Source organism: Lithobates pipiens, unplaced genomic scaffold, assembly GCF_037356315.1.
Source record: "Lithobates pipiens isolate NorthernLeopardFrog02 unplaced genomic scaffold, aLitPip1_a1.2 Scaffold_18, whole genome shotgun sequence".
NCBI lineage: Eukaryota > Metazoa > Chordata > Amphibia > Anura > Ranidae > Lithobates > Lithobates pipiens.
In genome coordinates, this window is record NW_027507758.1 from 615,392,572 (window position 1) to 615,405,940 (window position 13,369).

Here is a 13,369-nt window from a genome sequence, read left to right on the forward strand (position 1 = left end):
TGCTTGTGGCTGTCAGTCTTGCTATGCCTCATGGGACTTGTAGTTCTGCAACAGCTGGAGGTACGCTAATTGCATATCCCTGCTCTAGACAAATCAGTGAGCAGTATGGGTGGAGGAATGTATTTAGTGTTAATGACCTACCTGTGCTGATCTCTGTAGAAATATCCTCCTCTTTAAATGTCCCGGTTATTCCATCCTGCTCAATGGACTGCCGATTATCCCTCACAAACGTCTCTTCTTCTGCTTTAATACCAACTTTTATATCTATCAGATCTTCACCCTAAACCAAGAGAAGGATGAAAAACATAATCTGTAAAATACAAGCTTTAATATTGTAACATCACAATAAAAATCCACACATTGTCTCCACAAGTCCATGCTCTAGATGCTCCATCCCACCAACCTTGTAACGATGAGGTATGGTGTGACCTTCCTGTGTGGAACCCTGGGAATACAGAGGACGGGGACATCTCTCTGATGGGTTTGTTGCACTATGTGGCTCCATCATATCCTTGTGTCCAGAAAACTCCTCCATAACGCCATACTCCTCATTCTCCTCTTTATACTCTTCTTTAAAAACAATATTATCATTCCCGAGGTTTCCACTCTGAATATAAACAAACATTCCTTGTAACAAACATGCTGTGTATAAATCATAACTACCAATAATTGTCAATCATCTACCTGATGATGGTGAGGGATGGTGTGACCTTCCTGTGTGGGATCCCGGGAAGACAGAGGACGGGGACATCTCTCTGGTGGGTTCCTGTTGCTGGAGGATTCCACCATGGTGTCCCAATTTGTGTGTCCTTTTAGAAACTCTGACTCCTCCATCACCCCATCCTTATCATCCTCCTCTTTTATCTCTTCTTTAACCTCAACTTTGGAATAATTCAGGTTTGCACTCTGAATATAAAAATACAAATTTCATAAATTGTAACAATGCAGATAATGTACAGATCCTAATGATACTATCAGTGATTGTTCCTCATCTACCTGATGATGGTGAGGGATGGTGTGACCTTCCTGTGTGGAATACAGAGGACATCTTTCTGGTGGGTTCCTAGTTTGAGGTGGTTCCATCATATCCTTGCATCCTTCAGAAATCTCCATCAATCCATATTCCTCATCCTCCTGTTTATTCTCTTCTTTAACAACAATATTATCAGCCCCAAAGTTTACACTCTGAAAGACATAATAAAACAATAATTGTAACAAACATACTTCTGTAAAAATCACAATTACCTGTGGTTGTTCCTCATCTACCTGATGATGGTGAGTGATGGTGTGATCTTCCTGTGTGGAATCCCGGGAATACAGAGGACGGGGACATCTCTCTGGTGGGTTCCCATTACTGGATCCATCTGTAGGAAACACACACACTGACTGAATACATTGTTTCTATATGTTTATCAGATGATGGGGGATCTAGGTGGAGCCTCCGTACTGCTCTCTCCTTTACAATAAAGTCTCCTCTTACCCGGTGATGTGAGGGGCGGCTGATTGTCCATCATGACGTCCTTGTAGAGATCCTTGTGTCCTTCTAAATACTCCCACTCCTCCATGGAGAAATAGACAGTGACATCCTGACACCTTATAGGAACCTGACACACACAATGATACAGTCACCATCCAGACACATCCCTTGTCTGTTACTGGATAATGTCCCAGAATTCCCAGCACCGCTCACCTCTCCTGTCAGCAGCTCTGTGATCTTGAGGGTGACTTCTAGAATCTTCTTTTTATTTTTCTATTCTATCACAATGGGAGCTGAAGGCAATGTGATGTTCATATGATCACCAGACTTCAAAGGAGGAAAACTCTGTAATTGAACACAAATAGTAAAATCAAATGATATTCCCATAATCCTCCTCATCTCTCTGGCCAGATCTGTGTTTTATTACTAGCGGTAAGAGTGATGTCATGTGACCTCCCAGAATCCTCACATCACCATTCAGGTCTCAATTTTCTTAAAGTCCCACTTTAGAACTGAGGTATAATATACTGTGGCAATGTGAGGCCCTACCACTGTGAAAAGGGAAGTAGATATGACACAAAGTTTGCACATATGTAGAGTGTGAAGCTACGGAATATGGATTCTGAATGCAGAAAGGTGTTTTTTCCACTTTCTCCAGGCTTTGGTATTGCCAGATTGGGTTTTGGAGTTTGGAGATTTCAAAGAGTTTTGGGAGAGAAGAAATCTCCAACCAAGTGTCCAAGTCTTGTGGGAGAGAACAGCAGGCTGTGGGTGCGGGTGTGCACATTCCTTATAATGAAGAAATTGGGAACAATTCAGGACTCTCGTTAGAAGATAGGTGTACTCCCCTAAAGAGACAATACTGCACGAGGGAGGAGAAATTTCCTGTCCATAAGGCTGAAGAAGTGGAGACTTAAGTGAATGGAGGACTCTGGACAGGTATCTACACCCACTTGAGGGCATAGACTCCCACGGGAGTCTGCGCCTCTTCCCGTCCCCCCTGCGCTGTCTGCTGGGAAACATCTCGTAGTGTGAAAGTGGTTGTAAACCCTCCTAAACATGTTTAGCTTGTTAGATAATAGTTTTGTTGGGTGGGTGCAGCGGCAGTAGATATCTCTAAAACATGCACTAGTCAACCCTAACCTTAAAAAGCCCTCACTGGACCCCACAAATCTTAACAACCTGTGCCCCATCTCCTTGCTCCCCTTTTCCTACAAACTCTCTAATCTTGTGGTCTGCAACCAAGAAAGTGCACTTACTTGTATATTTTTCGTTAAAATCGCCGTTTTGTTGTCCATGACGTCATGCGCGCTTGCGCATTATGGACTTTCGAGCGCGGCATATATTGCATTGCCGCCTATGTCTTTCCTGCTTCTCTGACTTTTTTTGTCCGTGACATTCTCCTCAGAGCGGCAGAGGAGAAGTCTCGCGATTTACACATCACCCTGCTCTTCCTGATACTCCCCCTTGTGCCTTAGTAAAGGCAATCGAGATCGAGGCTTGGTTATGATTGTTATGACGCTACGGCGCATGTGCGAGATTTCCGGAGGGAGTCAAACTAAGGGCGGAAATGACGTCCGCAAAGGAGAGGAAAAACAGAAGTTACAATGGCGCGGGCGATACCCGGAAGACACTGCTTTTTATAACTAAAAAAAAAAAGTATCTATAACGCTCGTTTTGGGACAAAATATAGATATTATGAATGTGGATGTTGATTATAATGTGGGTGTGGGTGTGCACATTCCTTATAATGAAGAACTTGGGAACAATTCAGGACTCTCGTTAGAAGATAGGTGTACTCCCCTAAAGAGACAATACTGCACGAGGGAGGAGAAATTTCCTGTCCATAAGGCTGAAGAAGTGGAGACTTAAGTGAATGGAGGACTCTGGACAGGTATCTACACCCACTTGAGGGCATAGACTCCCACGGGAGTCTGCGCCTCTTCCCGTCCCCCTGCGCTGTCTGCTGGGACACACACGGGTCCCAGAGACAGCAGGGACCATTCGGATTGCGCAGGGCGACTCGCGCATGCGCAGTAAGGAACCCGGGAAATGAAGCCGCAAGGCTTAATTTCCGGATTCCTTTACTGAAGATGGCGGCGGCAGCATCTGAGGACCAAGGGACAGTTCGGGCCTCGGGTGCCGACATTGCTGGACCCTGGGACAGGTAAGTGTCCTTATTTTAAAAATCAGCAGCTGCAGTATTTGTAGCTGCTGACTTTTAAAAAAAAATGTTTGCGGGACTCCCGCTGTAAGTGTGATGTTATAGGATGGGCTGACTGTGGATGGAGGGACATTTGGAGGAACTGTGAGTTCAGTTTGATGTCATAGGATGGGCTGACTCTGAAGGGGTCTGTGTAGGGTCAGCGTGATTTCATAGGATGGTCCAACTATGGATGGAGGAATATCAGAAGGATGAGCTGTAAGGTCAATGTCATGTAATATGATTATTTGTCTCTGGATGAAGAGACACTGGAAGGAGGAGCTATGATGTCATAGAATTCACTAATTCCAGAAAGAGGAGCTGTGATGTCACTGTGATGCAGCGGTGCAGCGTAGGTTACAGCCAGTGCAGTCACCCCGGGTACAATATTTAGAGAGGCGTAGGCAGGGCTGGCACCACCATAAGGTAGCTACCCCAAGATGGCAGCATTTTTAAAATACCAAAATACCTGTCACCCAAGCAGGCTTTTAGGGTACCTGCTGTCACAGAGAAATCAGAATGAACGGATCTCGGAGGGTGGAGAGGTGAGCAGATCCCAAATGTTTGCAGGCAGTGAGTTCCATGATGTGTGGTGGTGGTGGTGGTGGTGGGGGGTGCTCCCTGCTGATTGTTGCCTGAGGCACGGGACACAGCTAACCCTGATCAGAGTGAAGTGACACGTGGGGGATCTGGGGTTGTGATGAGAGTGGAGGGACCTGGTGGGGGATCTGGGGGTGGGACCAGAGTGGAGGGACCTGGTGGGGGATCTGGGGGTGGGACCAGAGTGGAGGGACCTGGTGGGGGATCTGGGGGTGGGACCAGAGTGGAGGGACCTGGTGGGGGATCTGGGGGTGGGACCAGAGTGGAGGGACCTGGTGGGGGATGGACCAGAGTGGAGGGACCTGGTGGGGGATCTGGGGGTGGGATCAAAACGGAGGGACCTGGTGGGGGATCTGGGGGTGGGACCAAAATGGAGGGACCTGGTGGGGGATCTGGGGGTGGGACCAGAGTGGAGGGACCTGGTGGTGGAGGGACCTGGTGGGGGATGGACCAGAGTGGAGGGACCTGGTGGGGGATCTGGGGGTGGGACCAGAGTGGAGGGACCTGGTGGGGGATGGACCAGAGTGGAGGGACCTGGTGGGGGATCTGGGGGTGGGATCAAAATGGAGGGACCTGGTGGGGGATCTGGGGGTGGGACCAAAATGGAGGGACCTGGTGGGGGATCTTGGGGTGGGACCAGAGTGGAGGGACCTGGTGGGGGATCTTGGGGTGGGACCAGAGTGGAGGGACCTGGTGGGGGATCTGGGGGTGGGACCAGAGTGGAGGGACCTGGTGGGGGATCTGGGGGTGGGACCAGAGGGGAGGGACCTGGTGGGGATGGGACCAGAGTGGAGGGACCTGGGGTTGTGTGATTAGAGTGAGGGGATATTTGGGGGTGTGATCAAGGTGGGGGTATAATCAGAGTGGAGGGATCTAGGGGTGAGATCAGAGTGGAAGAAATCCAGGGTGCATATCTGGGGGGTGTGATCAGGGCGGGGGTATCTGGGGGGGGGGGGCATCTAAAATTCCATGGGTAAGGGGCCACAAATGACTTACCTTGCCCGGGCACTGACAATATCTGAGACTGGCATCAATATAGAAAAATTTGTTTTCAGGACATTCACTACAAATTACATTTTCACCTCTTTCTTCCTATATGAATCTCATAAAATAAAGACATACATATTCCAAGCCCCCCCCCCCCCCCCCCCCAATAAAAGTCATGTAATCCGTTAGTATAGAATGATGAGGTGAGAAGGTGATTGGTGGGAAAGGTGACACATCTCCAAAAATTAAGAGAATGTTCCGGCCCAGTAAGTAAGGAAAAGTTCTGAAATGTTTCCACACTATATATGTGTGTATCATCATCTGCTGGAGATAAAAGACATCACAGTGACTATGGAGGAAGAGGATGGACATGACGGGGGGTTACTGGGTGTAAATAGAAAATAAGATCTTATTACCTCCTCTACTGCCACTTCCATCAATGTCTCCTCTCTACTACCTCCCGACTCACCTCTCACCTGGAACTTCCTGTCTGTACCTGACATCACTTCCTGTCTGTATTCCATAGAGACTTCCTGTCTGGGTAGAAGTGAGATCACCACCTTGTGGTACCCAGAGGAACTGCAGCCCCGGGAAACATCTCGTAGTGTGAAAGTGGTTGTAAACCCTCCTAAACATGTTTAGCTTGTTAGATAATAGTTTTGTTGGGTGGGTGCAGCGGCAGTAGATATCTCTAAAACATGCACTAGTCAACCCTAACCTTAAAAAGCCCTCACTGGACCCCACAAATCTTAACAACCTGTGCCCCATCTCCTTGCTCCCCTTTTCCTACAAACTCTCTAATCTTGTGGTCTGCAACCAAGAAAGTGCACTTACTTGTATATTTTTCGTTAAAATCGCCGTTTTGTTGTCCATGACGTCATGCGCGCTTGCGCATTATGGACTTTCGAGCGCGGCATATATTGCATTGCCGCCTATGTCTTTCCTGCTTCTCTGACTTTTTTTGTCCGTGACATTCTCCTCAGAGTGGCAGAGGAGAAGTCTCGCGATTTACACATCACCCTGCTCTTCCTGATACTCCCCCTTGTGCCTTAGTAAAGGCAATCGAGATCGAGGCTTGGTTATGATTGTTATGACGCTACGGCGCATGTGCGAGATTTCCGGAGGGAGTCAAACTAAGGGCGGAAATGACGTCCGCAAAGGAGAGGAAAAACAGAAGTTACAATGGCGCGGGCGATACCCGGAAGACACTGCTTTTTATAACTAAAAAAAAAAAGTATCTATAACGCTCGTTTTGGGACAAAATATAGATATTATGAATGTGGATGTTGATTATAATGTGGGTGTGGGTGTGCACATTCCTTATAATGAAGAACTTGGGAACAATTCAGGACTCTCGTTAGAAGATAGGTGTACTCCCCTAAAGAGACAATACTGCACGAGGGAGGAGAAATTTCCTGTCCATAAGGCTGAAGAAGTGGAGACTTAAGTGAATGGAGGACTCTGGACAGGTATCTACACCCACTTGAGGGCATAGACTCCCACGGGAGTCTGCGCCTCTTCCCGTCCCCCTGCGCTGTCTGCTGGGACACACACGGGTCCCAGAGACAGCAGGGACCATTCGGATTGCGCAGGGCGACTCGCGCATGCGCAGTAAGGAACCCGGGAAATGAAGCCGCAAGGCTTAATTTCCGGATTCCTTTACTGAAGATGGCGGCGGCAGCATCTGAGGACCAAGGGACAGTTCGGGCCTCGGGTGCCGACATTGCTGGACCCTGGGACAGGTAAGTGTCCTTATTTTAAAAATCAGCAGCTGCAGTATTTGTAGCTGCTGACTTTTAAAAAAAAATGTTTGCGGGACTCCCGCTGTAAGTGTGATGTTATAGGATGGGCTGACTGTGGATGGAGGGACATTTGGAGGAACTGTGAGTTCAGTTTGATGTCATAGGATGGGCTGACTCTGAAGGGGTCTGTGTAGGGTCAGCGTGATTTCATAGGATGGTCCAACTATGGATGGAGGAATATCAGAAGGATGAGCTGTAAGGTCAATGTCATGTAATATGATTATTTGTCTCTGGATGAAGAGACACTGGAAGGAGGAGCTATGATGTCATAGAATTCACTAATTCCAGAAAGAGGAGCTGTGATGTCACTGTGATGCAGCGGTGCAGCGTAGGTTACAGCCAGTGCAGTCACCCCGGGTACAATATTTAGAGAGGCGTAGGCAGGGCTGGCACCACCATAAGGTAGCTACCCCAAGATGGCAGCATTTTTAAAATACCAAAATACCTGTCACCCAAGCAGGCTTTTAGGGTACCTGCTGTCACAGAGAAATCAGAATGAACGGATCTCGGAGGGTGGAGAGGTGAGCAGATCCCAAATGTTTGCAGGCAGTGAGTTCCATGATGTGTGGTGGTGGTGGTGGTGGTGGGGGGTGCTCCCTGCTGATTGTTGCCTGAGGCACGGGACACAGCTAACCCTGATCAGAGTGAAGTGACACGTGGGGGATCTGGGGTTGTGATGAGAGTGGAGGGACCTGGTGGGGGATCTGGGGGTGGGACCAGAGTGGAGGGACCTGGTGGGGGATCTGGGGGTGGGACCAGAGTGGAGGGACCTGGTGGGGGATCTGGGGGTGGGACCAGAGTGGAGGGACCTGGTGGGGGATGGACCAGAGTGGAGGGACCTGGTGGGGGATCTGGGGGTGGGATCAAAACGGAGGGACCTGGTGGGGGATCTGGGGGTGGGACCAAAATGGAGGGACCTGGTGGGGGATCTGGGGGTGGGACCAGAGTGGAGGGACCTGGTGGTGGAGGGACCTGGTGGGGGATGGACCAGAGTGGAGGGACCTGGTGGGGGATCTGGGGGTGGGACCAGAGTGGAGGGACCTGGTGGGGGATGGACCAGAGTGGAGGGACCTGGTGGGGGATCTGGGGGTGGGATCAAAATGGAGGGACCTGGTGGGGGATCTGGGGGTGGGACCAAAATGGAGGGACCTGGTGGGGGATCTTGGGGTGGGACCAGAGTGGAGGGACCTGGTGGGGGATCTTGGGGTGGGACCAGAGTGGAGGGACCTGGTGGGGGATCTGGGGGTGGGACCAGAGTGGAGGGACCTGGTGGGGGATCTGGGGGTGGGACCAGAGGGGAGGGACCTGGTGGGGATGGGACCAGAGTGGAGGGACCTGGGGTTGTGTGATTAGAGTGAGGGGATATTTGGGGGTGTGATCAAGGTGGGGGTATAATCAGAGTGGAGGGATCTAGGGGTGAGATCAGAGTGGAAGAAATCCAGGGTGCATATCTGGGGGGTGTGATCAGGGCGGGGGTATCTGGGGGGGGGGCATCTAAAATTCCATGGGTAAGGGGCCACAAATGACTTACCTTGCCCGGGCACTGACAATATCTGAGACTGGCATCAATATAGAAAAATTTGTTTTCAGGACATTCACTACAAATTACATTTTCACCTCTTTCTTCCTATATGAATCTCATAAAATAAAGACATACATATTCCAAGCCCCCCCCCCCCAATAAAAGTCATGTAATCCGTTAGTATAGAATGATGAGGTGAGAAGGTGATTGGTGGGAAAGGTGACACATCTCCAAAAATTAAGAGAATGTTCCGGCCCAGTAAGTAAGGAAAAGTTCTGAAATGTTTCCACACTATATATGTGTGTATCATCATCTGCTGGAGATAAAAGACATCACAGTGACTATGGAGGAAGAGGATGGACATGACGGGGGGTTACTGGGTGTAAATAGAAAATAAGATCTTATTACCTCCTCTACTGCCACTTCCATCAATGTCTCCTCTCTACTACCTCCCGACTCACCTCTCACCTGGAACTTCCTGTCTGTACCTGACATCACTTCCTGTCTGTATTCCATAGAGACTTCCTGTCTGGGTAGAAGTGAGATCACCACCTTGTGGTACCCAGAGGAACTGCAGCCCCGGGAAACATCTCGTAGTGTGAAAGTGGTTGTAAACCCTCCTAAACATGTTTAGCTTGTTAGATAATAGTTTTGTTGGGTGGGTGCAGCGGCAGTAGATATCTCTAAAACATGCACTAGTCAACCCTAACCTTAAAAAGCCCTCACTGGACCCCACAAATCTTAACAACCTGTGCCCCATCTCCTTGCTCCCCTTTTCCTACAAACTCTCTAATCTTGTGGTCTGCAACCAAGAAAGTGCACTTACTTGTATATTTTTCGTTAAAATCGCCGTTTTGTTGTCCATGACGTCATGCGCGCTTGCGCATTATGGACTTTCGAGCGCGGCATATATTGCATTGCCGCCTATGTCTTTCCTGCTTCTCTGACTTTTTTTGTCCGTGACATTCTCCTCAGAGCGGCAGAGGAGAAGTCTCGCGATTTACACATCACCCTGCTCTTCCTGATACTCCCCCTTGTGCCTTAGTAAAGGCAATCGAGATCGAGGCTTGGTTATGATTGTTATGACGCTACGGCGCATGTGCGAGATTTCCGGAGGGAGTCAAACTAAGGGCGGAAATGACGTCCGCAAAGGAGAGGAAAAACAGAAGTTACAATGGCGCGGGCGATACCCGCTCGTTTTGGGACAAAATATAGATATTATGAATGTGGATGTTGATTATAATACAAACAGTGGAAAATTAGGATTTTTTTGGTGGGGTTTACTTCCTCTTGAACACGGCCTTGTGCTGTGTGTGTATATACTGTATATCCTTATAGATGGGTCATCTCCACTCCTACCAAGGGCATACCGCCTAACATTTTGAGATGAGAATGCAGGACCCCTACTAACAAATGTATGTAGGCATAGGACACGCCCTTGCCACACCCCATTAAAGGAGAATTAACCAAAAAAAAAAGTTAATTAAATCCACAAGGACTTTTTTTTACCACTACTATTCCTTTATATTGGCTTTTAAAATGTACAAATGCAGCAATTTAAAAATTGGAGAAAAGGTTTAGGACTGGGAAACACTTTTGAAAGCTAAAAAGTGCATTTTATATACAACTATATAGACCAGACCAAAATGAGGGACAAATGAGGTGGAATGAGGGACAGAGGGACATTGCTCCAAAGAAGGGACAGTTGGGAGCTATGCAAGGGGGATAGAAATATATTACTGCCGAGTCCAGGCTTTCTCAGCCAGGGTTCCTCCAAATGTTTCTAGGGGTTCCTTGAGAAATTAAGAATTTCTGTCTCTCGTTAACAACTGGCCTCAACCATCTGTTAGCTGGACAGTCTTCCCACTGATGATGAAGAATGTCCTTCTCCCACTGACCACTGATATAAGGGGGTCCTTCTACCATTGGTCTCCAATGTAAGGGACCACTACACTGATATAAATGGATTCTTCTCCCATTGGTCTCCAATGTAAGGGACCACTACACTGACCACTGATTATTGGGGGCTTCTTCTCTCATTGGTCACCAATGTAAGGCACCACTACACTGATATAAGGGGATTCTTTTCCCATTGGTCTCCAATGTAAGGGACCACTACACTGATATAAGGGGATTCTTCTCCCATTGGTCTCCAATGTAAGGCACCACTACACTGATATAAGGGAATTCTTTTCCCATTGGTCTCCAATGTAAGGGACCACTACACTGATATAAGGGAATTCTTCTCCCATTGGTCTCCAATGTAAGGGACCACTACACTGACCACTGATTATTGGGGGCTTCTTCTCTCATTGGTCACCAATGTAAGGCACCACTACACTGATATAAGGGGATTCTTTTCCCATTGGTCTCCAATGTAAGGGACCACTACACTGATATAAGGGGATTCTTCTCCCATTGGTCTCTAATGTAAGGGACCACTACACTGACCATTGATATAAAGGGTTCCTTCTCCCACTGGTCTCCAATGTAAGGCACCACTACACTGATATAAGGGGATTCTTTTCCCATTGGTCTCCAATGTAAGGGACCACTACACTAAGGTGACCAGATTTTTTAAATTAAATCCGGGGACATATTTTTTTTTTTACTAGTAATGGCGGCAATTAGCGACTCTCTGCCCGTCACCGCCGCCTCCCACCTCACAGCATGTCAAGTCTTACTCTCTCCAGGCCCCGGCTACTACTGGGTGGGGAGCAGAGGAAGATCACTCCACTAGGGAAGGCAAGGAGATGGGCAGGTGGCTGACCGGGACTTGAGCCAAGGCAGAAGAACATGCGAGCAGGAGCGGAACAGGCACGCACCCGAAACTGAAGAAATATTCTCTCCGCTCCGACCAGCACATGATCATGAGAAAGGGGCACAGATAATGAAAAAAATACACCCCCACCCCCTAAGCTAGTAGGAGCGGCAGAGCGGGTGGTGGGGGGGGGGTGTAATTCAGATTTTTTTTTAAATTCTGCACTGACTGTCTTTGAAATTGCCCCAGCCCCTGTTCAAATCCAATCCGGGGACAAAACCGTGGACAGACTTGGTTTGGGGACAGTGTCCTCAATCTGGGGACTGTCCCCAGAAGCCGGGGATGTCTGTTCATCCTACACTACACTGACCACTGATATAAAGGGGTCCTTCTCCCATTGGTCTCCAATGTAAGGGACCACTACACTGACCACTGATATAGGGGGCTTCTTCTCTCATTGGTCAGCAATGTAAGGCACCACTACACTGATAGAAGGGGATTCTTCTCCCATTGGCCTCCAGTGTAAGGGACCACTACACTGACAACTGATATAAGAGGGTCCTTTTCTCATTGGTCTTCAATGTAAGGGACCACTACACGACCATTGATATAAGGAATCCCAAAAACTGGGGGAGGTGTAATATAGTACATATTACAAGTGTATAATGCCTAGTATTACACTTTGATAAATCACACAGGAAGCGACTGTAGACCAAAATATATAGTCGATAATATGATTTCATCAAGATAGGAGGTAATACATAACATGAAGAAAAACATTATATATAAATTCAATAAATACTTACAATAAAATCTTAATGTAAAAAGGGGGAGATGTATTATAGCGCTAAGGTGTCTAGGTTGCAAAGGGACATAATAATTATTACCCGTATATAGGAATCAATTATTTTTATTAATAGGTCTATGTAAGGGAGAGTTGCACTATAGTTCGGTCAGCTTACCCGTATACTAAAAAGCACATTGCCCCAAACCTTATGAGGCTCTATGTTAATGATATCCACTAATAAACATGGCAATGCAAAAGAAAGAGGGAGGGGGAGGTGTACTGTAGTGTGCAAACCATAAAGGGGCAAAATAAAAAGTCAACTGCACCACATAGACCGCCTTCTGTGAGGGTGCCTCCTTAGTAGTGCTTCTCCACTCGCCAGACCAATATTACTCCAAGCTTTTCAGCTACCAGAGTCACAAACATCCTTCACACTCTCCTCCCCTCCGATGGCAAAGGAACTGGATCCTCCTCGCTCACTCCTGCAAGTCTGCCGCGCTTTCTGTCAGTCTCCCTCCTAGACTCGGCTTCCCTCTCCAACCTCTATTCCAGCAGCAGCTCCGCCTCTTCATACACACTCATGTAAGGGTCAGGTGGTGGTTGTTTGTTATGTCCTCCACGTTTACCTCCTCGTTGGGCACTAAGCAAGGGTCACATGAGAGGTCTACCCCGGGGTGGGTTCTTCTGGGCTATGCTAGGCACCTTGTACAGGTTCCCTCTACTTCACACATGGGGAACTTTGATGTGCTGTGTTCACCAATGCCTTGGGACAGGGCTGAGGTTGTTGTCAAGGAATATGTGATCTTAAGGTGGGCTTCAATTCTTAGAGATCAGTGTACATCACATACACTTGCACAACAACTGTTCTCAAGTTAACTCTTGGGACCACATGAAAATGTACATCTTCCCACTGTAGCTTTCATTTAGGCGGGCTGTGACTAACACTGACCGCAGCCACCTGTCCAGTGTTTCCTACAACCTTTCTTGGTAGCAGCATGGAACCCCACTGTGCACATAGCATGGGCTCTAACGTGCACTTGACTAACTCTTGAACTTCCGTACCTCTGTACAGGATCTGGTTGCTGTGGGAGAAAAAAATGTATGTCTTAAGGAGTACTGACAAAATCTCCCTAGCGGCTAGAAGCAATCTCACAGTCAAAAAAAATGTGGAATTTGCTGCAATACTTCACCTTAATTGACCCTTCATGCAAAAGACATCATAGACAGTGT

General features: G+C 47.9%; 1 protein-coding gene across 1 annotated transcript in view; it reads right to left on the bottom strand.

The window, feature by feature from the left end:
• Positions 1–13,369, bottom strand: part of LOC143986837 (uncharacterized) — a 548,778-nt gene that overhangs the window by 37,340 nt on the left and 498,069 nt on the right. Inside the window, 7 exon segments of the mRNA XM_077485246.1 lie at positions 142–280; positions 404–607; positions 685–906; positions 997–1,185; positions 1,267–1,364; positions 1,481–1,604; positions 1,691–1,750. Of these exon segments, the coding sequence (XP_077341372.1) occupies positions 142–280; positions 404–607; positions 685–906; positions 997–1,185; positions 1,267–1,364; positions 1,481–1,604; positions 1,691–1,750 (1,036 nt within the window).